The 25,035-nt window shown below is 41.1% G+C and overlaps 3 protein-coding genes across 9 annotated transcripts; 2 read left to right on the forward strand and 1 right to left on the reverse strand.

The window, feature by feature from the left end:
* The first annotated feature begins 3 nt into the window (after window positions 1–3).
* Window positions 4–7,342, forward strand: Tmf (TATA element modulatory factor). Of its 3 annotated transcripts, none has more exons than XM_043424285.1 (11): window positions 4–217; window positions 1,095–3,088; window positions 3,296–3,397; window positions 3,558–3,836; window positions 3,977–4,315; window positions 4,399–4,611; window positions 4,730–4,876; window positions 4,977–5,369; window positions 5,481–5,724; window positions 5,871–5,994; window positions 6,082–7,342. In XM_043424285.1, exons 2-11 carry the CDS (start codon window positions 1,107–1,109, stop codon window positions 6,366–6,368), a joined length of 4,110 nt encoding a protein of 1,369 aa, XP_043280220.1. In that variant the 5' UTR covers window positions 4–217; window positions 1,095–1,106; the 3' UTR covers window positions 6,369–7,342. The 3 variants fall into 3 exon arrangements, with proteins under 3 accessions (XP_043280220.1, XP_043280221.1, XP_043280222.1); XM_043424286.1 differs by lacking the exon at window positions 4–217 and adding an exon at window positions 268–666; XM_043424287.1 differs by lacking the exon at window positions 4–217 and having other exon boundaries at window positions 898–3,088.
* nonC (serine/threonine-protein kinase Smg1) lies at window positions 7,341–24,897 on the reverse strand. 5 transcript variants are annotated; one of them, XM_043424282.1, is made up of 15 exons: window positions 24,870–24,897; window positions 23,580–23,903; window positions 23,097–23,329; window positions 22,741–23,002; window positions 22,472–22,601; window positions 20,937–22,311; window positions 20,181–20,866; window positions 19,843–20,048; window positions 15,693–19,721; window positions 15,342–15,615; window positions 12,843–13,105; window positions 12,473–12,749; window positions 10,479–12,396; window positions 9,378–10,346; window positions 7,341–9,207 (listed from the first exon to the last, which is right to left on the reverse strand). In XM_043424282.1, exons 2-15 carry the CDS (start codon window positions 23,819–23,821, stop codon window positions 9,023–9,025), a joined length of 11,049 nt encoding a protein of 3,682 aa, XP_043280217.1. In that variant the 5' UTR covers window positions 23,822–23,903; window positions 24,870–24,897; the 3' UTR covers window positions 7,341–9,022. The 5 variants fall into 5 exon arrangements, with proteins under 5 accessions (XP_043280217.1, XP_043280216.1, XP_043280214.1 ...); XM_043424281.1 differs by lacking the exon at window positions 24,870–24,897 and adding an exon at window positions 24,647–24,842; XM_043424279.1 differs by lacking the exon at window positions 24,870–24,897 and adding an exon at window positions 24,321–24,842.
* mAChR-C (muscarinic Acetylcholine Receptor, C-type) lies at window positions 13,328–15,220 on the forward strand. Its single transcript, XM_043424296.1, has 3 exons — window positions 13,328–14,136; window positions 14,483–14,642; window positions 14,753–15,220. The coding sequence occupies exons 1-3, from the start codon at window positions 13,535–13,537 to the stop codon at window positions 15,044–15,046; spliced, it is 1,056 nt and encodes a 351-aa protein (XP_043280231.1). The 5' UTR covers window positions 13,328–13,534; the 3' UTR covers window positions 15,047–15,220.
* Window positions 24,898–25,035: the final 138 nt, after the last annotated feature.

Raw genomic sequence — 25,035 nt, forward strand, 5'->3', positions numbered from 1 at the left:
CTGAAAATGTACCTTACGATCTTACGTGTACGTGTCAAAGAGAGGTGTCAAATTGTCGAAATTTTTTGTTATTCTCTTCGTTGCAGAGCAATACAATTCCTGTTGGTGCAGTTATTATATTTATGTGTCCGAAAATATTTGGGGTTTAAAGGCGGGGAGAAGTGAAACGTGACGAAAAATATTTATGATGAATAATGTTTTCTCTTCTAATCACAAGGTACATAACCTTTAAATGCAATATAAAAGGAGAACAAATTCTACCTTCATGAAGAATAAAATGTCGTGACGTTGGATAATTGACAGCTTGAAAAATAAATAAACGCGATAAAAAACACTCTCAAAATGAATGCAAACAGATTTGAAATATTCCATCAGAAGAATTTTGTTTATCGTGGAACTAGACTAAATCACATATTTTCATAAAATAAGCCAATAATTTGAAAAAAACAAGGAATAACTATGTCATTCTTCAGTTATTATTTGACCTTGTAAGGAATATTGTTGTTCATATTTGACATGGTGTGGATTACTGTGTTTCATTTCACATGAGCTAGAAATTGAGTGACAAAAAAATAATATTGTTAACAAAATGTATAAAAATTCAGTGGCATCCATCAATGATTCTTATATATTTTCATGGCGGTTGTCTCAAACATAAAGGAAAAGGTATAAAATTTTATCCAGAGTCGCGGCAGTGACTCGAAGACAAGTACATTAATGAATGACAAGTTGCTGCCAGAGAGCCTTTACAGGAGCGATGGTGTTTTTCAGCTGTTTTCGATACCTTTCAAAATTTATTTTATTTATAATTTATTAATTAAAGAAGTTTAGAGAATACTGCAAGTTGACATATTTTTTATTTTTTTTCTTCCAATTATACACGCCCACGGTAGGCAAAAATTGAAACATATGATACAATCCTAGATCTAGGGAATGAGTTACGTGTGAATTCATGAAAATCACAAATACTGTGAAACAGAATTTATTTCAAATACATTATGATGAATCCTCTAAAAGTTGAACAAGGAAAAGGATTTATTGCAACATTGAGCTTAAGACAAACATATTGCTATAATGACTCCATTTTTCCATAGATGTAATTCGAAATGAGCTGGTTCGACACATCCGGTATTGCCAATTTGGCAAAATCGGCTCTCAAGGAGGCCCAAAAAACAATAGACAAAGCACTGGATATAAAGGAGGATGAAAACCGATCGAGTCAGACACCGAAAGACGAATCATCGAATAATTTTTTTGCAACATGGGGGATAAAAAGCATAGATGGAGAAAGCGACGATTTAGGAACGGGAGAATGTGCACCAGGGACATCGAAAGAGCAACATGACATGCCTGGGATATGGGGTAGTTTCACAGGATCGTTTTTTGACAACCCTCAAAGTGCAGCTGATAATGTCCAGACAACCGACGATCCGGCACAATCTTTAATGAAAAAGATCAATGAACGAATGTCGTCGACCAAAGAGAATAATGCGCAGGAGGACCTCATCACTTTGGCTGAACCCGAAGAAGAAAAAATACCAAAAACGTGCCCTGTAGATGAAACTGTTAGAATAAAATCTCGTCGTAAGGTTGGATCGGGCACAAATTATCTGAGGAAGCAAAGGTCCGATCAGAGGGAAGATCCGAGTACCAGGGTGACTATTGAACATCGACGATACAGCGCGAGTGAGGTAGAGGGGAAGGAAGAGAAAGAGAAATCAGATGAACAATTGTCCCTGGTGGATACTAGAATCGAGAATGAAGAGTACCTCGATATTCCACTTCACGGTGATCCTCTCGGTGGCTTCAATAGCCGTAGGAATACCGTGGACGGTCGAGACTCGAGAACATGCCCATTGGTCAACCGTGCTTCGATCGTTTCGTCGGGGAGCGACAAAAAAAGCTCCGAAAGCGTGGAAATTCTAGACTCGCGATCAAACACTAACACATCGACCCCTGATTCGGAAATAACATCGCCGAGTATATCAACCAATCCGACGCAACACGATACTAAAAGAAATTCTGATTCGGTCGAGATATTACCCGATAGCTTAGTAACGTCACCGAGCTCGGTGGAAATACTGGGTGATTCGAAGAGCGAGAACGATGACGATAGCCCGTTGTTTCTGTCGACGATTGATCGCTCAATCGATTGTACGGGAATTCCGAAAGAATCGGTAGTGAGCAAGTTCGGTGATTCTTCGTCCGACGTTTCACCCTATATATCTCCTATCGAAGAAGAACCGAAAAAGCCAAGCATAACGTTAATCGACCGAAGTCACTTGGAACCTGAGAGCAAAACGTTGGTTACCGGTAATTTATTGAACATCAAGAATTTGATCGGCTGTGAAATGGAGAAAGAATCGCCGGAAAGCGTCGAAGTCATACCGGACGTTGACGAACTCGACGAAGTCAGCCAGGCCGAAGATTCATACACATCCGCATCAGAAACCACCGTCATGACTATTATGGATGCAACGATGCTGCAGCAATTCGATCCGACGAATAAATCTAGGCATGACTTTGGCGATAAAAGAATGCACGATTCGTGTCCCGATAGCGGTAAATACCTTCCTGGAGCAATCTCGGGAGGAAATCAAATATTGAACACGAGCCTTGATTCTTCGAGGGAAAAGCACAATCTGCACCTTCCCCTCGAACCTATAACAACTCAGCCCATACGCAAGGGTGAACCGATTGTCGAAATAATCAATAAAGCCCTCGATTCCACCACGATCACCAAGGATCAGATCAAAGACACGGGCACTGAGCCACCTGAAATAAACCCTTCTAGTGAGCCAACCAAAACGAAATCGCAAATTGAACACATCGCTGATTGCCCCGAGCAATATTTGATGCTCACCGACTCAAGCTGCGAGGGGACACTCATCGAAAGTAGCTCCGAAGATAATGCTATTGTCAAAGCCAACGAGCCCAAAATAATTGATGCAACTCTGACCTCTAGCTCGTACGTCAAAAATATGCTCGCTGATGCGATGGTTGAAAAAGGAGAAATACAATCGGACTCCGCTGAACGTCAACGGATCGATGTACCTGCTCGAGAAAATTCACCCATATCCTCGGAAAGGTCAATCCTTTTTGCCGATTTATCATAAATTTTTTTAAATGTCTTTTAATACTATTGAAAAATAGTTGATAATTACTAATCAACAAAATTGATTATTTAAAGATGCAGTGACGTCTCGACGTCAAGTATCACAAAAATAGTTTTTAAATGGCGAAAGCAAGTGTCTCGAAATGTGTGTGTCACTTGAATTTTATTTCTTATTCACAGTCGTTCGGATTTGGTGAAAATTGGTTCGGATCAGACGAGTGGTCATACTAGTGGCGACGAACTCGAAACAACGACATCGAGCGACATTGAAATCATATCCAGGTATGGGTAGAGCAACGTTGAAAAAAATGCTTTGAATATTACTCCACGATTGTTTTTTCAATGTACTCTAAAACATTTTACTGTTACATGAAAAGTTGAGATGATAGTTCAAGTCTGAGAAGACCGTTGAATTTCATTGTGTTCTGTTTTTCTTTACCAGCCCCAATGGAGATTCGAGTTCCACGCAATCTCGTCAGAGTCCGGCGAATTTACACTCGACGAAAGGCACAGAATTATTGCAGAGAACACTGAAAACCCGAGGACACTCGCGGGAGCTGAGTGAAATAAGCGTAGGCTCGGACGATGGAAATTTCGAAGTAGAAAAACTTTTGAGAAGAACCCAAGAAATGACGGAAATTCTTCAAGTCCGGGAATCCAAACTAATCGATGTTAGTCGCATGAACATGGAACTGCACGAGCAAAATATCCATTTGAAAAAGTAAACAGATGTTTGCTTACGTATTTCTATAATTCATAACTATTTGAAAGAATCGCGAATCGTACTTATATACTCGAAGATTTTTCAACTATTTTCTTTTCCTATTTACTTTGTAAGTTGTAAGAGCTTTCCTTTTTTAGGCAGTTGGATTCGATAGAGATGCGTGCTGAGCAAACTCAAGAACTGAATCGTATAACGGAAGATTATACCCAGCGTTTGTCCGCTTTGGAGAAAAAATTTCAACAAGCTATTTCAGAACGGGACAGTTTGAGAGATCAATTGGACGTGATGCGACAAGAGGCATCGGCTAGACTCTCGTCTCGCGAATTGTTATCGATAACAGCGGAAAAGGATGATATTATAAAAGAACTTCGTGAAGAGGGGGAGAAACTGAGTAAACAGCAGTTGCAACACAGTAACATAATTAAGAAATTGCGCGCCAAAGAGAAGGAAAATGAAACTTTACTTAAAAGTCAAAAGTAAATGAAGTCTGCGATAATGATTTTTTTAGTGTGAAGCTTCATTGACGAATTAACCTTCGAAATGTTTGTTTTCTGTCTAGGGAACAACTAGAAGAGCAAAGTTCTGAGCTTGAGAGACTGAAACGTTCGTTATACGCTAAGGAAGAAATTGAACGAACCCAGATCGAAGCGGTTCATACGCTTACAGCGAGAATAAAAAAACAGGAAACCGACATTCTTAGCTTGCAAGAAAAACTGGACAATGCGCTAAACAAAATGGATGCGTACAAAACCAGTCTTGATGCCACTAAAATGTAATTTTTTTTCCCTCATGAATGTAATATAGTTTTCAATTCTTCAACAATTATTGCGAGGAAAAGAACGCATGCACGATTCGAATGTGACGATTGATGAACATTTTCAACCTTGCAGTGATTCGGCCAATGTTAAAGCGAAACTGACTTCTGCAGAAGAGGAATTGAAACGAGCGTTGGAAAATGCTGGAGAATCTTGTCAGCTTGCGGCTCAAGTTGAAGACCTCAAGCATAAATTACGACAATCCGAAGAGGCTCACGTGAAGTATGTTATAAACTAGTTTACTAGTTGCAAAGAAAAATCGAGGAATATGCGAATGTCGAAGAAATTTTTCTAAAATTCTTTCATCATAATCTTTCCTTAGGAGCGTGACAAATCTGAAACGAGATAACAACGAATTGTTGAAGCGTTTAGAAATTTCTGAAGCAAGAAACGAAGAGCTTTCGGAGTCTGTGACTCTCGTTACGAAACCACTATTACGTCAGTTGGAGCAACTTCAATCAAGCTTTGCTCTCAAAGCGAGTAATTTTTCAAAACAGGAAAAATTAATGTCAGAAAAGATCGACGAGTTGCAATCGAAGCTCGAGAGTCTGGTTACCACTGATCGTTCCCTGGTCGAGGAAAATGTATGCTTGAAGAAAAAACTATCCTCACTAGAGGCTCAGATAAAACGAAAAGACACCGAGAAAAATGATGTGGAAGAAACATTGAAAAAATTACGACTGCAGTTCAGAGAACTCGAGCAGGAAAACTCGTGGTTAGTAACAAACATTTTACTAATGATCTTATGAAAAGTTACCTCGTCAGAGTAGTAGATCTGAATTTACGTCAGATTTGGAACTTTTTTAACTGAGGAAAAAATCTTTAGCAACCGTGCTACTATAGAAAAACTTGAAGAGTCTCACGAGGAGGAAAAGAGGGATCTTAAGCGGGAGATACAATCGCTAACCGATAAATTGTCGATGGAAAAAGCTGCTACGAATGCGGAAAAGAGGAAGAATAACGCATTTGTATTGGAACAACAGCAGAGCATCGATCAAGAATCACGTCTGAGCCCTACGTTGAGTATTGGAAGAGACTCGATTGGCAGTACGAGTAGTGTTTGGCCGGCTGTAAGATTTTTTATTGCCTTTACTTTTGTTAAAAAAAATTGAATATGTTTGAACCCTGGAAGGAAAAAGTTTTTATTATTGCTGTGATTGTTTATTGCTTCAATTACATTTGGTGCATTGACTGTTGAATTTTTTTTCCATCGTAGTTCAATGAGTCTCTGTTCGAGAGTGGTTCGGGACGATTTCCAAGTGTTTACGAGAGTTTACGCACCGGTGGCAACAGCACTTCGATAATCGAGAACTTGCAAGCTCAAGTTAAACAACGAGATGGTACGTAGAAAAGTACTTATGAGATCTTGAATTTCAAGTATGCACGCAACATATTTCTATTAATCATTGAATTCCGATCGATTGCAGGGGAGATTCAACAGCTTCAGTGGGAAATTTCGAGGCGAAACAACGAGCGGGATATCTTAAATATGGAATTGTCATCGCTAACTTTTAAAATTGAAGAACTTACAAGCAAAGTGGCACAAGTGGAGGCGTTGAACGAGAGCCTGAATGAGATACAAACGAGATACGACGCTTTGTTACAAATGTATGGTGAAAAAATTGAAGAAACGCAGGAGCTCCGATTGGATTTGGAGGACGTCAAGGCGATGTATAAAAGTCAAATTGATCAACTTCTCAAACGTGAGACGTAGATTGTGAATTATCAAAACAAAGCAACATGAGGTATTTCACGAGGTTGAGCATCATATTGTAAATATTTTTCCGTCATTTCCATATTTCGGAAGTTCGAACCAAGGTGGTAAGAAAAAAACTCGATGGCCAAATTCAATTTTGCTATGCTCCTACATTTCTATAACAGTAAATTATTATAATAGCAAATATGATAACAGTCATTGAAATTTTTGGGATCTGACAGAATTGGATGCACATTGGGTACACACGGACAACTAAACACAGATGTTACTCATAGACGTAACAAATACACGCATCGTTGTACCCTTTTGACGCCATTTTCAGTTAGCCCACGCCTCTATGTCAGATCCCAATAGTTGCAAATATTAAGTCTGTGTTCTTTTATACTGACTCATTTTTTGCAAGCATTGCATTGAAAAAATGTCTTTTAACAAATATGACATGTACGGATAAACGAATTTGGTATAATTGTCTTGTCGCCGGGATTGATGATAAGTGGAACCAATTATTTATATATGGAAATGAGAAAAGTTTTGTGAGAAAATATCGTTGATAAAATAATGAATATTGTATAAAAATGATAAACAATTTTTCTTTTTCTATATATCAAGAATATTTGGTTACGAGTATTTTGCGCGTAAAGAATTTTTAGTCAAAAATTGCATCTTGTACAAAGAGAAAGGATATAGAAATCGCGCATTTATAAGCGTTTTAGAGAATGAATAACGTTATCGTCATAGATTATATATATATATTTCTCATAGTCATTTTTTTCTGATTTCATAACTTCGTTTATAAAATTTGTAAATATTCTTGTAATATATTATTCCTATTATCTGGACGGTCCATAGAATCGTTCCGCCAGATTAATCTGAACTTTATAGGTTTACAGGATTAAAAGAATTGTGAAGCAAGTGGATAAAGATGGTGGGTAAACAGAAATGTTGAAAAATAAAAATCTTCAAACTCTCAAGTTTTGTTGTTTTCAACTGTTTTTTTTTTTTTTAAATATATTTTACCAGATTTTTTTGACAATACTACAACTATATTAACTAATATTGAAACGGAAGTAGAGAAAAATAAAAGAGTACGCAAGATTTGCAGAGAATTACACATTCGTTTTTGTTTGTGGCTTTTTTTTTTGCATTTTCATATTTACCTCCACTGGGAAAATGATTTGTTTTAATCTTGTTTTTTCTTTCACTGAATATAATTCCGGAACTTTGAGGGTGAGAAATGCGGGATGAAAGAAAATACTAACGCGTCAAATCTTACAACTACCATTAATCGTTTGACCAGGATCTGTTATTCCTAATATCGTTTCTTCGGATTATAAAATCGATGTTTTCACGAAAGGATAACTACACTTTCTTTTGACTAATGAATCGAAATGATCTACGGGTGTTCTAGAACAAGTAATGTGCAGCTCTCAATGAGGCTCTCGTAGTTCATGAATGGTACGAGACGACAGATCGTGGTCGTAAAAAAATTGAAAAAATATGCGATTCAGTTTTGAGATTTTTACGAGATTTGGGATAAGCCGAGGGGAGGGGCGGAACATTGTTTGCTAATAATGGTGCTCATGAATATTCGAAAAAAGTGTAACGTTATAATCTCTAGAAGATGATAAATAAATGAAAAAGATTTGTTACGTTAATAGATCCAATTATCTTGACTGAGATGACGATTTCAGCTCTTTTATTTTTGAAAGAGACGAAAGGATAGACGGGGATCTATTATATCGCTACGTTGAACGTTTTTTAATTGAAAATCGTCAAGGTTCCTGTTGCAATGAAATCGACCGTCGAAAGAAAGGTTTTCTTTGTCCTTATTCCTCCAAACATTCGAATCGCAAGTATGAGCCTTGTACGAGAAAAGAAAATGTAACAACTGAATCATCGTTGTCGTTCTCTCTCTCGAGAGTTCAATTTGACAGAATTATAACGCATCTTTTTCTTTTGAATGGCCAAATTTCATTGACGCTCAATAGCCGCCTGATGCAATGTTTCCACGTTCCACAACTAAACATCTTGTAGACGTTTTATGATTATCTCAAAAGAAGGAAAACTCAAGTTTCGTTGTTGAATAATCCTCTCATCAAGCTGGTAGGTAGTTCGCGATTATTACCAATCTGTCAATTTAGCATTAAATTCATCCTCTCATTACTTCTCTCCGCTTCATTTTCCATATTTTCTCCGGTTTATATACTTGAATAAGGAAAGAAAAAACTTTTTCAATAATCATAAACCATTTACGAGATGTGGAGTACTCGGATTTGGCGAGCCCTCGCCACCGTGAAATTGTTTCTCACACGGGAGAAGCGGTGTTTCCCGTTTTATTTTTCTTCTTTTTGCTTGGCCTTGCAGCGGGGAGGGCCTTCATCGTCGTATTGGTTTTGTGTTTCCCTTATGTTTGCTCGTTCCAAGGTGATACGCATCGGCTATTCACACCTTGCCCATCACGCTTGGAGTTGTTTTTCTTGGCATTTTTTGGGCCACTAACGACGTCGAAGAGAGACGCGCCAAGCGAGCTTTTTATTTCTTTTTCGTTTTTTGTTCGTCATTTGTTTCCCTTATGGTACCCATGTTTTAGTACCTTTTGTGAGACGAGAATCAAACCAGCGACGCACACATGCGCCGGCGTCCTTAGACGTTCAGACCCACGGTGTCCAGCCCTCGTACAAAAGGGCAAGATTATCGAAACTCTGCGCCTCACGAATCACATATTCCACTTGCTCGGCTGGTGTATACATTCGCAAGGGATTTGGATCGTAACCTTTGAGCTTTCCTCGTACTCGGCGCCATACGTTCAGTGCATACACGTTTCTCTCTTGCACCGCTGAAAATAAACATTTTTTGAAATATTAACATTTTTAAATATCCCATTTTGGATGATTCATTACTTTACAGATTATTTGTCAGGCCTGGAATTTATTAAACTTGCGCGAAGTATTTTTGCCTCATATTCAATCATAACTTGTTTTCGTCCATGAAAATATTATTGCATACCTTTGCCAGTCGTACGATCTCGGACCAATGGAATTCCCTTCCGGGGACTGAGACACACACTCGTATCCTGTCTGATCAACTTTTTCCCTTTGCCACTGGTGCCACTGGATTTTTTCGCCTTCCGTCGAGTTTTAGTCGCTGGTTCATTCGCAAATTCCAACAACCGATCGTAAAGAGTGGAAACTTTGCTCGTGACGTTCTCAAGTTGTTCTCTGACCTCAACGACTCTGCTTGGATCGAGATTGTCGGATTCGAGTTCTTTGACGACAGCTGATATGGCCTCGGTGAAGGAACGGTAATCCGTCAGAAATTCATCCAGTCCAGCGATACTTTCTTTTTTAAGCATTGTTCTCAGGAGCACTCTCACGTCGGTCATAAGCCAATGATGCTCCATTATAATACACTGTAATTCGCTGACACGTTCTCGCAACGTATCTTCGCTGCTTGCTTGAGCAGCTTGTTTTTCTTGGAGTAATTTGTTTGTTTCGACTATAGCATCGGATATTATTATTTCACCTCGTCTCAACCAATTCCCATCAACATTGTTTTCCAACTGCAGTAATTCGACGAGACTCTCCTCGATGAGGGTAACACTCGTTGTCAAATTCACTCGTAGCAGGCAACTCTCTTCCCATTGTTTTGTCAATTTTAGAAAATTTGCATCGTTGCTGATACTCTCGGATGTTCTTGTGCGTAATGCTTCGTAGTGTAGTATCGAGTTGCACGTATTGACGACGATAGCTGCCAAGTTGTGCTGACGCGTCAGCTTTTCACAAGACGTCAGTACCGCGTTGTCAAACGCAGCCATCACTTCGCCCAGCGCTGGATTTGCACCGGCTGCCCACTTCAGTCGCTGATCAACACTTGCAACAAGATTCTGTTGTTTCTCACGAGCTTCGCAGACGCGCGACTGCAAGCCCGAAAGAGTAGCTGCTGTTTTTCGTAACTCCAGCATGAATGTAGAACGATCTGTAAATTATAATATTTCTTCATACAATTTCGATCAAAACGAGCAGCTTAAAACAGGAATACACAACAATAGTATTGAACAAAATTTCATTCCAATCATTTCAATAATCATTATTACGGAATGAGACTTACTGAGAGGATTGATGGGATTGAGATTCGATCGGACCATCAAACTGTCTTCGTGTAGCCAATTGTGAGCGGTCAATTGGAATTGTAATCGTTGCAAAGATGACCTCGCCACTTCGACTCCTTGCTGTAAGAGCCTCGCAGTTTGTTTTCTTCTCCAAGCACCTTCTAGCGCACTGCTCAAAGCACTGGCTTGTCCCAATACGGAGCCGGAGAAGAGTCCAATTTTTAAACACGAATCGACCATTTTACGGCATAGTTCTTCGATCGATACTTTACTCTCAGCACCGATGTCCCGCTGTTCGATTTCCGTATTGACATTGAGACCCATACGTTGAAGCAGAAAGCAAATTGCAATTGCTAGAGTCTGTGATGTTATACCGAGTAATTGCCTAGATACATAATCGGCTGTGAAAGTTTTAACGGGCTTGTTCAGTCTCTCATCGTCATAAACATTAGCAAGTCCACCCTTGTAGGCTGTAGCGATATCACGACACATAGCGAACGATTCTTGTATCGTTTGCAGTCTCTTGATAAGAAACATGTCATCGAGCACGCGCCTTGCTGATTCATTGAGTACCATAGCAGCCATCGCTTTTGCGTCTCTTATCTGATCGATTTTATTCCAACTAGGCGGGATATCGAGACTACTAAGCATCGCTACAAGCGCGTTACCTTCCATCTGAAGTTTCTCGAAAAGTCCATTGAAACCCATTAGCAACATTTGGCCTGGTGTTAAGCTTTCGTCAAGGTTAAGCTCTTGTGTATCCGCTTGTCGGGAGAGCAAAGCCTCGAATCTCAGTCTGACCGCGTCAACTATCGTTTGAACAATCGCGTGAGGGCTCTCCATGTCCATAAGAGTGAATCGAAGATGCATTTCGAGCTGTGCGACTATGTCAATCAGCGGTAAGCCCGTCGAGACTATTATCTCGTCGAGTTCGTTGATCATTCGCAGAACGCTCGGTTCTTCGGTGACAATGGTTTTCAGTGCTTCGGGTAATATGATCATTTGATAATTATAATTCAACTCTTGTAAACCTTTGTAAATAGCGTCTGCGCTTCTGAGACATTTGAACGAGAGGTTTATTGCAATATCCGGCTCGATCACGTTGTTTTTCTCAATTGATGAAAGATTCTCGAGATTGGGAGGCACGAGACTCGCTAGTTGTACGATCAACGACGACATCAGTCGCATTTCGTCGAGAAACCAATCGCCTTCCCGCGATGTTAAATCGACGAGACACTCACCCGCGCATTTTGCGGCTCCTTCCATCATCAAATAACGCTTGTTGAGAGCACACAGTGCCGTCACATTGACACATTCGAGAGCACGCTCGGCGCCTTTCTCACGACGCAAAAAATTCGTTATTTGCTGTCTCGATTCAACATAAGCTTTCTCAATTCTTACTACCGTATCCGGCAGGCCCTCGGATACCATTCTCTCGTAGTGTTTCTTGAATTTCTCATTGCAATCGTTCATTATTGCTTGCATTTGATAAGCAAATGCTATTGCTTGTTGCGACCGTGGGTCGTTTGGCATTATTTGCTCCATGTTTGCTTCGCAACGGGCGACGATCTCTCGACAAGTCTCGAGATTTCCCGTGTTCAGCAAATTGTCCGCCCAAGTGTGATAGAGTACCGAGCGATGTTGAGACATCGTTGTGAGTGGATACAGACTGCATATCGCCGAATACTGCGACAAAAGGTCGAGACAATTGCGTATTAGCAGAGATTGCTGCGTCGCTAATTGTATAAGTTCGTTTTCCGACTGCTCGCACTGTACGATTGATTGGTTTTGACCAGCGTTTTGTAGAAATTCTTTCACCAGATCGAAAACCAAATGTTCGTCCCGGGTTGCCGCGGGCGTTCCGATCTCGAGGATCCATCGACTCAGTTGTCCACCTCGGACTGCGGTCAAAGCGATCTACATGGAAAATTTCAGTTGATTAAGCATTTTCGCTGGCGTTTTATAAATCGTGAAATATGTACCAAGTACTTACATTATGCATAGCTATTTGTTTTTCACATTCTTCCATTTTTTCCTTAAGGTCATTTTTTGCTTTCTCATGAGCATCCCTGGCTCGCTTGAACGTCGAATACCGTCTTTTAACCGAGTAGAGAGCGTGTGATGGGCCGATAGCCTGTGCTTCCTTCACGAGATGCAATTGTTGATGACGATCTTGGAGCAAATCCTGGCACTGTCGTGACGTTTCCGTAGCTTCGAGCCACCCGGTTAATTCACGTGACAGTAGTGGCAAGATGGCTGCCAACCGATCTCTGTGAAACAATTATGACAGAAAAACTCTTTACATTCTGATTTGGATAATTATTGTTTGTTCTATGTGTAAAATATGTATCGTTTCGCCAAACCTGTTAGATAACCATTCAGCTCGGATCTCTGCCGCTCTAACAGCGAACATTGCTCTGGTGAGTTCTTTCTCGAGCTGTTTTATTCCGATTCCAGTGCATCTGTCTTTCGCCTGACAACCGCCATAGGTCGCGATGCCATTTTCACTTCCAGCTCTCCAGTCGACTAGAGGATCGTAAACGAAAGCTTCGAGAAGAGTCAAAAGAGTTTCCCGGCCACGTCTCATCACCAACAGCGTATGTTCGCAGGCCATTCTGAATATACCCTGTAAACAGATGGAATAACACGAAATGAATTACACATGTCGAAGCTCCGACTGGCTTATACCTAAAAAGCTACAAAGTATTCGTACACGCCAAACCTCGAAACTCTTATCGTGTTTCGATGGAAATATCATTGGAAAACTCCGTCGAACTGTTAATCACCCAGGTGACCTTCTCGTCCTTTGATAACAATTTTTCGTCGCGAACTAATATCTAGTATTTTCGTGAACAGCGTCATAATTCGTATGAGATTCACGCGTGCTCCGTTACATTGAACCAAAGTTATTCGAAAGGGATAATACCGCGATATTAATTAATTGGTAAAAGCGATCTTATGAATTACTAAATATTCTTTTAACGAGAAAAAAATCATTGAAATTACGACGATTAACGGGTAAATTATTAAAGAGAGCCACGAATGACTGCAAATAATGAAAAATTTTAGCAATCGCATGGATTTGCTATCAACATCTATGGTGACTGTGCAACGATCGAATAAAATATTACACGCCATCAATCTCGATGCGACCATAGAGCAGGATGAATTCGAGAGTGTCTCTGAGTACTATATTTATTGGGCAATATTGGATGGTTTATTATTCATCATCATAGTCGTTGGCAATATATTGACTATTCTTGCAGTCAGATTGACTCGTAAATTACGACAAGTATCGTCCAATCTTTTCGTCCTAAATCTCGCGATATCCGACCTGATGGTTGGATTTACTTTGATTTATCATCTTGCATTTTATATGTACAAAAGTCTCGGCGAACACAAGCCGACTTGTATATTGCGTTTCGTTATAGCGACTCTTGCTTGTTCACTGAGTTTGTACAGTCTCATGACAATTGCCATTGATCGTTACATCGGTGTCATGCATCCATTGAAATACGCTCAACACGTTACTCGAGTAAACGTTATCATTATTATCGTCGTCGGATGGCTCAACGCGATCGCAATCTCAACTGTGCCGATCTTTTGGAACTGCTTCGACGAAGTTCACACGTGCGAGTTTCAGACTATCCTGCCAAGGTAATTCCTTCTAAATAGCCCAACCGTTCTCATTTCCTTTTTCCATACGTCGCCCCTTTTTAAACACACGCAAAAATCTTCAGTTTCCAATAGTTAATTGAATTAAATTAAAAATCTCAGTTAAAAAATCGCGAGGATGAAAATGCAATGTTTTGTCTGCGTATAAGCGCGTATATAGATTTGCCAGTAGAAGCAAAATGCATGCTTGAAATTTTCTTGTGCGTAACCATCGATGCATGTGAAATCGATAGGCAAACGCTCGTCCGGAGCTACCACGATAAGGTATCAGGTTTTCCACATTTTCACGACGTTCAAATGTTTGTAATGATGGCTGATCATTTTTCAGGGACTATGCAACGATGATTTTATGTCCACTGGTGTGCCTGATATGGACGAGTTTATTTTTCCTTTACTGGCGAATTTGGCGTGCGGCGGAAAGTCACGCGCGTCGTCTCAGAGAATCCGGTTTCGACAATCCACATTTACATGACTGCAAAGGCTCAAAGGTATTGCTGTTAGAATCGCTGTATAGATTTTGAGAATTGTATAGCCTACTTTGGAATTATCTTTATGAACGAATAGTGCAGCAATGAAGAACGTTTTTTTTTTTCAACAGGCTGTACTTTCGATATTGGGCTGTTTCTCAATTTGCTGGCTTCCCTATCTGATCATAGCATGCACGAGACTGTTTATATTAAAATCAACCGGAACTCTCTATAAAGCCTTATTTTCGCTGGCGATGGCAAACAGCGGAATGAATCCGATCATCTACGCGTGGAAAAATTCTCAGTTTCGAAAAGCTTTTCGAAATCTTCTGCGCTTCAAGAGCCCCAATTCTAATACCTTCAACGCAAGCCTCAACGATTATCTGAAAAAACAGAGAAAATTGACGGAACGAGAAAGTGGCTAAATTTATATTAACCCGATCGACGTGTTTGGAGCAGTAACGCAGTATTTCATTAGAATTGATGTGCGAAAGAAGCTACGCTCCATATTTACCAGTGTCATTTCAATGAAAATAGGCAAACAAAATAATTTTTTATTGTAGATGAATTGAAGAAATAGTGTAAACCTAGTACGCGTGCTTGCTAACTTTGGTTTCTATGAGTTGAGATCGGCGAGCCAGCAGACGACAGGATTGTCGGTATCATTGTCCCAAGACTCTGTCGAATCTTTGGATAGAAATGTAATGAAAAAATACTTGCTTCAACACCAGTAACTCCGAGAGCGTGTTTGATATTTGGTGTCATGCGGAAAGGTACTTTTTCTGGCACCCGAAGAATCTTTCCTTTCTCGAAGCAAACGTTGTAATCGACGTGTACGACTTCACCGGTGTTCAGGTCTACGAGGACATTGTCCAAGTGGCGATCGCCTAGTCCAATGATGTAGCCGATTATGGACATGACAGCGACCGAGTACGAGTAATTTTTCGTCGCTTGCCACCAATTTCCAGAATTTATGCTGTTACACCAAATCTCCCTGAAGTACAAAGAATCATCATTTTAAAATGAGTCAGTTTCCAATGAAAATAATGATTTAAAAAAATAGAGACAAACTTTGCGAGCAGATCGTTCGGTGTCTCGGCCATAAGGTCCGACAGTACTTGTTTGAGAACCGGAAGTGGCCACTCCTTCCTATTTTCCAAAGGTATGCCACGTTCCTTGAGGTGAGGTGCTAGTTTGTTGTAAAACAAATCGGAGGGTCCCATCACACTTGATTGTCCACCTTTGCTGTTGGTCATGGCACTTTCGCGCTGCAGCCAACGTTTGTAGAGTGTGAACAGCGGAGTAACACCATCGACCCATTGTATCAGACCGGATCTTGGGCCCAACGGTATGACCGAGTAATGACGAGCACGGTAGACCTTTCGGGAATCGTTACTCTTCGAAATCATGGTGTTGCAGATACTCAAAAACTGCATTATTCTCTCGTCGAGATGTAAATCTTCAAGACCTTTGAACAAATATGTATAAACGTGTCCATCCGAGCCATGGAAAACGAGTTTCTTCGGCTTCGTTTTCGTCGGTAAAATTTGAACGTTGTTATCGACCGATCGAATGGTGACGATTTTTTTGTCAATTCTCGAAACACCCGGCATCGCGATACCGGTATCCCTCATATTGGCCAGTATCGGACTAATGTCAGCCATCGACAGGGTGTAAAAACCTCTTTTGTTGACCTTCTGTGCAAGTTTGGCCTCGAGCTGCTTGAGAGGCGCGAAAGTTAATCGCGGTCTTGACGGATTTTTCGGTGACTTCAACCGCTGTATGACATCCTCGATGCAGGGTCCGAATTTTTTCAGGAACATCGCCTCATGCGGTGTCTCAGCGGGGCCCGAGGTTACAGCCACGAGATTTTCGAGAATAAATATCACCGGCGTGAGTATTATCCGGTGTTTTTCAGCAATGAGCTTGTCCTTCTCCTCCTGACTCAACATCATATTGTTCTGGACTTTCTCAACTTCGAGCTCGAGCTGCTCGAAACGATTGGCGATCTCACGATGGTGCTGACAGAATGTAGCCAGCCAAAGTTCGTCCCAGAGCAATGTTATGCGGCGCAGTTCTTTAACGAGAACTTTGACCATCGTAACCGAATCCTCGATGCTGCTTTCGAGACAATCGTTCAATTGTGCGAAGCAAGCTTCCATGCAACTGCGTTCCTCATCGCCGAGATGGTGCGGACACGAGTCTCGCGAATTATTCATCATCACCGAATTCAAATTTTCCACCGATTCCTCTTCGATATCATCGTTCTCCGTTGGTAGCTCGTCGATCATCAAAACGTCGGGATCTTGGTGCTCTTGTGGCAAATCATCCTTTTCCTTATCCTCGTGATCGTCGTCCTCGTCGTTGTTTTCCTCGTCGTAATCGTTATCCTCGACACCCTCCTCTTCCTCATCGTCGGCGTTCAGGATCGCTGTGGATTTAGTCTCGTTGTTGTTGTACGCTCGACGAGGTTCCACAAAAACACCGACGACCGCCGGGAATATGATCAAATGAGGCGTATTTCGTGCTATGCGACAAAGTAAATCGGAAACGCGCGTACGTACGTAGGACTCGGGATGACTGAGTCGCGAGAACAGTTGTGGTATTATTTCTTTCCACGGCGTTGTCGGTGTCGTCGATAATCCGCTCTCAAGAACGTTCTGCAGTTCCTGAGCGTGCTTAACGACCAGCCTGAGAAGTCTGAGCGTCGCTGTTATCGAAGCGCAATCGTTGCTGTCCGAATTGGCTAATTGGAGATACTTGAAGTAGGCGTTTGCCGATAGCTCGTAATACGAGTAAATTCTCTTTTGCGCTTGACGCCAAATGTCGACGAGGAGCGACAAGTGTTGGCTCGACGCTCGACTCAACGCTCCGACGTTGCGCAACTGTTTTTCAATCATTTCGGAAGTATTCGCCAAATTGTACTTGTCCATAACGGTTTCGTCCTCCGGCATGCTGTTGTTCTGGCTCAGTATGGACAAAATTGCAATGGTATCGCTCTCTCGAATATCATGAGGCAAAAGAGCGTGGATGTTAGCGCGATCAGCATCGGTCAATTGCCCGGCTTTGGAATCATCGACTATTTTATGACCCCACTTGTAACACCATCCGGCAAAGCTCGACCATGCAACGGACAATTCGGGGCATTGATTGACACCGAGCTGTATCAATTTGCCAATGATCATGTCGCTCCGCGGTATGAGCTCGATGGTTTGACCAAAAAGTTTATCCATCAAGCCGTCATTGTGTTGGGCCTCGAATCTCAAAAGATCATTCAACTGTTCGTTGTCGTCAATCGCCACATTCGGCTGTATCCATTCCGAAAGGGTGAGCAACAATCTTGTGCCGGTTTCGCGCACATCGCTGGAGGATTGTTCCCCATTGACGATCGACTCGGAAATTCCGAGAGCCGTTGCGCTGCTGATCTTAAGGGCGTCGTCAAGTTTATCCATGCTGTACAGGAGTTTTGATATTTGTCGAAAAGCTCGCATACTGTTGATCGTCCATTTGGCATGTACGCGATTGTCGATTATCAATGATTTGATATCGTCGAGCGTAGAATTTTCCGACAAGGCAAGACCACCCAAGGATTCTTGATTGAGTCGGAAGTATTTGACGATCTGTCGACTCGCGAGTTTGAAATTTCCAGTTTTTCGGGCAGATTTAATCATGTCGAGGCGCAAACTCTCGACGCGTTCGTCCGATGTTGTATCACTCGTCATATGTGTATAATAATCGGACCACCAGAGAATCTCGCTGAGAGCTTTACAGTCGGGATTGTAGGGCGAGTGATTCATATTGTCTTCCATCGACAATTGGAAAACATTGAAAGGTTTGCTCGATTCTGAAATAATATCGGTCAAACACCGGGACGCGTATTGAACGAGTATCGCGTCAGTCAAGTGTTCCGAGGGGGCATTCCGCAGTCCTTCCTCCATAACCATAGCCGCTATTTTTCTGCACCGATTAATGTCCACCGTGAATACATCTTTTTTGTTCTCTCCAGCAACTAATCGCATGGCAATATTGGTAAGTGTATTCGAACACTCGACCATCGTTCTCGTTGTGCTCCAGTTTCCAGTGTTTTTATCCTCGAGTAACGACCAATCGGACAGTTCCTCGAGACTAACGCTTTCTCGATTGTGAAATTTCTTTAAACTCCGAGCTTGTTCAGCGGTTAGATTCTTGCTTATATACTTATGGAGTCCGATGTTACGTTCATCTTTCAATATCTCAATTTCACGAGTTTTACATACCTCCAATGCATCCCAATCACAGGTCGCGCGATAACACGACGTCAAATGTTCCATAGCGAAAGCAATAATCTCAACTTTCATCGATTTTCCTACTTCTTCGGGAGACTTTTCCTCATTCGAGAGATTGATCGATTCAATTATTCTTTCGTAATGCTCCGAAGCAGCCTCGTACCTACCGGCAGCTTCTTCTACAGCTGCTTTCAACCAATCGAATTTTCTCTCTTTCTCCTTCGTCCACACGTAGAGACCTTGGAGAGCTTCGGTCTCGCCGAGCTTTACGAGAGCCGTCGCTGTGCACATGACAGTGCGTTCGAATTCCACACCTTGGGTGAGCTCGGCATTGCAAAGACTCTCTAAAAAGCGTTGCGCGTTCCTCAGTGCACTCGTCGACAATCCTGCGTACAACGCGACCACGCACAGAGCCAGTCTCACTCGATTCAACCATTCCTTACAAGTAGATTTGTTCGTGTGGAAAAACGTTCTCACAGGTTTGGGAAGTGGTAACAGCGCTACCGCACAACCTTCTGAAGCATTGTGAATCGAGCGTTCGAGATGCTCCCAAAACTCAACGAGCATACGAACTCGAGTGTGCTCGTGAAAATCATTATCGGAGTTTCTCTCAACGGCTCGTGTATCTTCGTTACGCGTTGTTCCCTGTGTTTCACGTGCCAGTGCTTTGAGCGCCCCCTCGATTGTCGTGAAGGTTTCTTGAGGCTTGCCCAAAGGTGTTCGTAACTTGTTGATTACACAGTGATGAGCGGCTTCCATACCACTCCAGAAATACAGGAAAGAACGATTCGTCAGGCCCAATTCGCGCATCCTTACGACTGTCTCGAACGAGGATCTGTAAACGGAAAAATTACCGAAATAATTCATAGTCCTAATTTAAATTGCAAAAGAATATCGAACGTTAAAAATTTCGTCAGTCGTGTTTTACAAAACGATGTTTTATTCCAGACACTCACACGGTTGGCCAGCAAAGAGTGAATATTTCCGAAAGATCGGAGCTGGTGAAATCGTAATCTTGAAGTAAAAAGGCCATATACGATTTTAGGTGTTGTCCTTGCATTTCACCGATGCGAGTCGTGGTGTTGTTATTGCTCCCGCGCATGTGAAGTCTCTCCGCAATGATGAGGGATTCGATGGAGTAACGCTCGATCGTTCGTAAACGCTGTAACATACGCCAATCAATAAAAAAAAAAACAATGCCATCGTTTCTTCTCTGCAATTCCCACAAAAAATCTTGAAAAAAATTCAAACTTATGAGACAAATTTTATGACACAGAGAAATGTTGATTCGTACCTTAGTTTCCGAACGAAGACACTGCTTGTTGAGCAACGAAATAACGATATTGATGGGTACATTGGTTAGCAACTGTCCATATTTGGTGCGAACACTTTCGTGGTATGAGGTAAGATTCAGCATAGCCAATTTGACGATACCAGTGTACACGTGTTCAGGCCAAATGACTCGGTCATCATTGATGAGTATTTCTAAATTATCGCAAACGGCAAGAGACACGGTAGGATTCGTACTGGAACCACGTTTCAACAGACTTGCAACGATTGCGCGTAGTTCTTCCGTCTTGCTCAATATTCCCAAGTAACTTTCTGCCTGAATACAAACTTCTCGCATCCATTTGGAGAGTAGAGAAATTGTACGCTCTTCCAGTTTAGTCTCGAATGCCGTGGCGATAAGATCGAGTATGATGGAAAGATGGCCACTCGTTGGCGATGTCGTTGGGACGTCGAGAGCTCCCGGAAATATGTCGATCGGGCGACAAGTATTTGTTCCAGTAATCAAGCACGAACTTCGCACGAAATGATTGTACCTCGAACAATGAGCATACAACAAATATAGAATCGAGTATTGCAGCAGTGGACTTGCCGCGGACAGTGCGCGATCGTAAGGCCGCAATTTGACAGCGAGAAGCTCCAAAATACTTGGTTTAAGTGCCCACATACCGATTATGGAGTTACTCGCGTTCGCTGAAAAACGAAAAGAAATAAAATAGAGAAATTTTTAAAGTTTTTGAGCCATGTTTAGAAATTTACTCACCCAAATCGGTCAGAGCTCGTAGCAAAAAAACAACGACTGTTTGCGCATCTGATTTATGGTAAGTAACATCTGTAAGAGGATTATCCGTAACAAGTTCATCAGCGTCATGAACAATGACTTTATAAGCAATTTCAAAATCAGCAAGTACGTATCGATAAGCCTCTTGCAACAGCGGAATATTTTTCAATCCCAGCAGACTGTGATAAACATCGAGACTGGCGTTTTGTATAGCGATGGAATTGACGAATCGCAATTTCAAGATAACCGAATTTTGTCCAAGAAGTTTGTGTACGATATCGAGTGGCAAATTGGCAGAGACCTCACGAATTACTTTGGCGATTGTTGTCAAAGTCGAAACGACAGTCCCATCGGTAAATATGTCAACTTTTTCGAGTTGCAAGTCGATGAATTTGTAGAGCAAGTGATGATTTTTCGGTACTCGGCTTTGCAAATAACCGAGAAGAAGATACGCGCATTCGTTCGACACGATTATAAGTTCTTCCTTCTCTTGAGAAAGATCAAGATTTCTTTCGTTGTTGCGTCTCTTGGAATCTACCGATTTTAATAAATTAACGAGATAACGCTCTTTGTCCTTGACCAATATGTCTTTTCCTTCGACAACGATACGAGAATTTTTTCTTTCGCCTTTTTTGCTGATATTCAAACTTTTCAACATTCGGAAAAGATGCTCCTCATTTAGCTCGTTGTTCTCGGATACAGCTTTCAACAGAGTGTCGATATTCTTTTGCGAGAGATTCATGCTTCTCATACACTCAGTGAGGCTCTCGGTGCTACGCTGCGAACTCTCTACATGATTGTTAGACACCGATTCGTGACTTGCTTCCTTCTCATTCAGTTCGATTGCTTTTACCACTGTTCGTAGCATCTTTTGTAAACAGTCGGTCAAAAAACTCCATTGTACTATCGGTGTTAAACTCGGATTCAGATGTTCTGCTACGCTCTTTGTTACGGTGTTGAAAACTGATATGAGTGATGCTATTCTTAAAATACATTCCCGAGGTCCCGGTGATGAATCTTCCCCCGGTGAACTGCGCCCCGAACCAGGCAGACACAACTCCTCGTCATAGCTCTCCATGTCTTCGAGGAATTGACCCAGAAGTGTAAGTGTAAATGGCAAATCAGCTATCCAAAAATTACGTAATCTTTGAAGACTTCGACTGGCGTAAGATACTATTGCTTTTGGTTGCGTATAATCGATGTGCCAGCCTACGAGGATGTCCACTGAATCGCGAAAATGATTGGAAAATGTCTCCGGGTAAGAATCAATGACGAGTAAAATAGCGTCTACTGTCGATATCAATAAATCTGGCCTATCGACGTTCTCGAGAGTTGACTGTAGGCGCGACATGATGGTCTGCAAGAGAAAAAAGGTCGAAAATAAATTGATAAAAAGCTTGTGAACAAATTTTGTGAATAGAAAATTTTACGAATTATATAAACAAATAACTAGTCAGTTGATTAGCCCTTCGTAGTGAAATTGAAATTTAGAAATAGAATAAATGTTCAATATTTACCACGGAGAAATCTTTGAGTTTCGGTGTCTCGGAATTTAATTTTAATGTTTCTACCAAGGACTTCATGAGTAAACATTTTACTTCGTCTTTACGTTCGCTCGAGTATTTGTTGAAAATCCATTCGGTGTACCTGTCAGAAGAAAAATGATTTACGTAGTTAGAATGAAAATATTTTAGTTCAATAAATTTACATAAATTGGTTAAGGATTCTTGGTGGTAGTCAAATAACAATAAGTAACCTTCAACTCGAACGAGTAACCAAAGCATACCTTTTGAAATCTTGATCAGTCACGTATGCTATGTTGGCCAAACACTTGGCAACCTGTTGCTTGGCATCTATACCAGGTCCAGTGCGTAACAAGTCGAACAAACTTTCGCAAATGAGTTCCAAATTTCGTCTTATCGATCTTTGGTTTTCAGTTGCGAGAGCGCTTTCTTGTATTTGCTTGCAGAGTCCCAAAAAATGCTCGTAGTCGTCCTCACGACATAGACGTCGGAGAAGCTTGGTAATTCTAGAATCCTCTGCAATTACTTCATTGATTATCGTGTAAAATATTCAAAAGAGATTCAATCACTTTCGATTAATCGAAGTTCTCATTATGAGCAGGGAGGTTTTAGAACTCACCATTTATTCTTTTGTCGTCGTAACATCTGCTCTGGCAGTTATCTTGATTCTTCAACGATTCTTGAAGTTTGCCTCTTGCCGCAGCATGATAGCCAGTCTCTGTGTTCGCATCTCGGTCGGCTGCTGATGATTTTTTGAAAGCTCGACCCCTTGTCCCGCTTCGGCCATGCTCATTTGAGCTACCAGTTCCTCCTCGAGCCATTCGGGATTCATTTCTAGTACTTCCAGTGCTCCTGCAATTTTTTCCTCAAGTTACGTTTTCGAAATATACTTCTATTCACATTTTGTAGTTGTTCTGCAGGTTTATCTTTATTTAAACATCCGTTAGCATATACAGCAAAAGAATTTTCAAAAATTCCCTGTTAATTTCACGGACTCTAGAATATGTTGGAACTGTTTATAAGTTATACTGTAGAAGGAGAACTTCAAAGGGTATTTTCGATGCTGTATTATGTGATCTCATTAGAACAGACATTTACTAACCTTGGTTTGTAACGCGTTGAGCTGTGATCTCCAGAATTTCGTTGGCATATGACCAATGTACCTCGCTGTGTGCCCAAATCGATGGAATCCGAATCAAGTTCTTTTCTTACAAGTTTATCAGCTTTATCATTTTTTTCCAGATCAATTTCTCGCAAATAACCGGTCGTCGAGTCGTCTTGAAGCTCCGAGCTCTTTGTTCCTCGTAGCTTCGTACCGTTATTGACATTTGCACAGCTATTCATCACATCACTCTACGGGTGGTCGGCATGACCCCGAAAGAGTTTGAATTCAATGAAACCTTGCAAATTCACCATTCGACCTAACCTGTGTAATTAAAAACGAGGGAGCAGAGGTAATGAAAATTCACTTTAAATTTAAAAAAGCATCACAAGTTATGACCACTGAGAAAATAAAATAGGACTTGCAAAATTTGAAAAATGAAGCAAATCCGAAATGAAGAAAAAAAAAACGTACATCACAGATTTTAATTTGGAAAAACAAAGTTTGCTTAGATATTTGCACAAAATGGGGTTATCCCGAATGACAATGAACACTCTTGGCACAGTGGACCAATCGGTTTCGGTTTTTTTTTTCTCTTGTAGTCTATAGTTGTTAGTTGTAGAGCGGCAAAATATAGTCATGAAAAACGCGGTAGATGCGCTTATCAATCAAGCACAGCCGAAATACGTCGTCATATATGCTTATACATAAACATTAAATAGTAGCATCACTGTGTATTACATGTGTGCTGTGAAGAACGCGTGTAACCAGATGTAAATGATTATGCACTCGTAATATATTTATATAGTATCGTTACTGCATCTATATATTTTAGCTTAGCAAAGAGAACCAGCCAGGATGGAGCAAACAGCAGCGGATCACAGCTGGCGAGAGTATCGACAATTATATACATATATATTTATACACGTATATACTTTTTTTCTGTTTCCCATAAATCGTACAACTTGTAACAATATAACCTTTCGGAATAGTTTACTTATGTGTTTCTACAATCGAAACGACTCGAGCGAAAAGCGTTCGAGTTTCGAAAGAAATAATCTACTTGCCGAGAATATATTTGTGCACAAAATTTCGTATATATTGCGAAAAACACCGTAAAAAAAAAAAGCGATGCTCAGTTGTAGCCAGTTTTGGTAGCCACCACGCCAACGTATTTTAACCACAGCCAGTCGTGATGTCGCATTGACGGTTATCCTGTCATACAGGCGTATCTTCACGATAGACAATATATAAATTTTAGGAGAAAAGATCTTTCGGATATATACCTACCGTACGTACGTGTGATTTTGCAGGTTGCTGAAATGGCTGAAATTCTCATGTATACATACTTGCCACATAGTATGGAAGCTTATGGTACTAAGACCGAGGCGCTACCTTTTGGATGGTGAAAACACTATTTGGGATATGGAACACACTATACGCAGTTGATAACCAT

Source organism: Venturia canescens, chromosome 7 (genome assembly GCF_019457755.1).
Source record: "Venturia canescens isolate UGA chromosome 7, ASM1945775v1, whole genome shotgun sequence".
Classification (NCBI taxonomy): Eukaryota; Metazoa; Arthropoda; class Insecta; order Hymenoptera; family Ichneumonidae; genus Venturia; species Venturia canescens.

Excerpts from the sequence above, each read along its gene's own strand:
- Tmf (XM_043424285.1), top strand. The coding sequence starts at position 1,107 with ATGAGCTGGTTCGACACATCCGGTATTGCCAATTTGGCAAAATCGGCT. Across the intron at positions 4,877-4,976 it reads TCCGAAGAGGCTCACGTGAA|GAGCGTGACAAATCTGAAAC; the intron begins GTATGTTATAAA and ends ATCTTTCCTTAG. Across the intron at positions 5,370-5,480 it reads CTCGAGCAGGAAAACTCGTG|CAACCGTGCTACTATAGAAA; the intron begins GTTAGTAACAAA and ends AAAAATCTTTAG.
- mAChR-C (XM_043424296.1), top strand. The coding sequence starts at position 13,535 with ATGAAAAATTTTAGCAATCGCATGGATTTGCTATCAACATCTATGGTG. Across the intron at positions 14,137-14,482 it reads TTTCAGACTATCCTGCCAAG|GGACTATGCAACGATGATTT; the intron begins GTAATTCCTTCT and ends ATCATTTTTCAG. Across the intron at positions 14,643-14,752 it reads ATGACTGCAAAGGCTCAAAG|GCTGTACTTTCGATATTGGG; the intron begins GTATTGCTGTTA and ends TTTTTTCAACAG.
- nonC (XM_043424282.1), bottom strand. The coding sequence starts at position 23,821 with ATGAATAGCTGTGCAAATGTCAATAACGGTACGAAGCTACGAGGAACA. Across the intron at positions 19,722-19,842 it reads ACTCTTTGCTGGCCAACCGT|ATCCTCGTTCGAGACAGTCG; the intron begins GTGAGTGTCTGG and ends TTCCGTTTACAG. Across the intron at positions 12,750-12,842 it reads GCTGAATGGTTATCTAACAG|AGATCGGTTGGCAGCCATCT; the intron begins GTTTGGCGAAAC and ends ATTGTTTCACAG.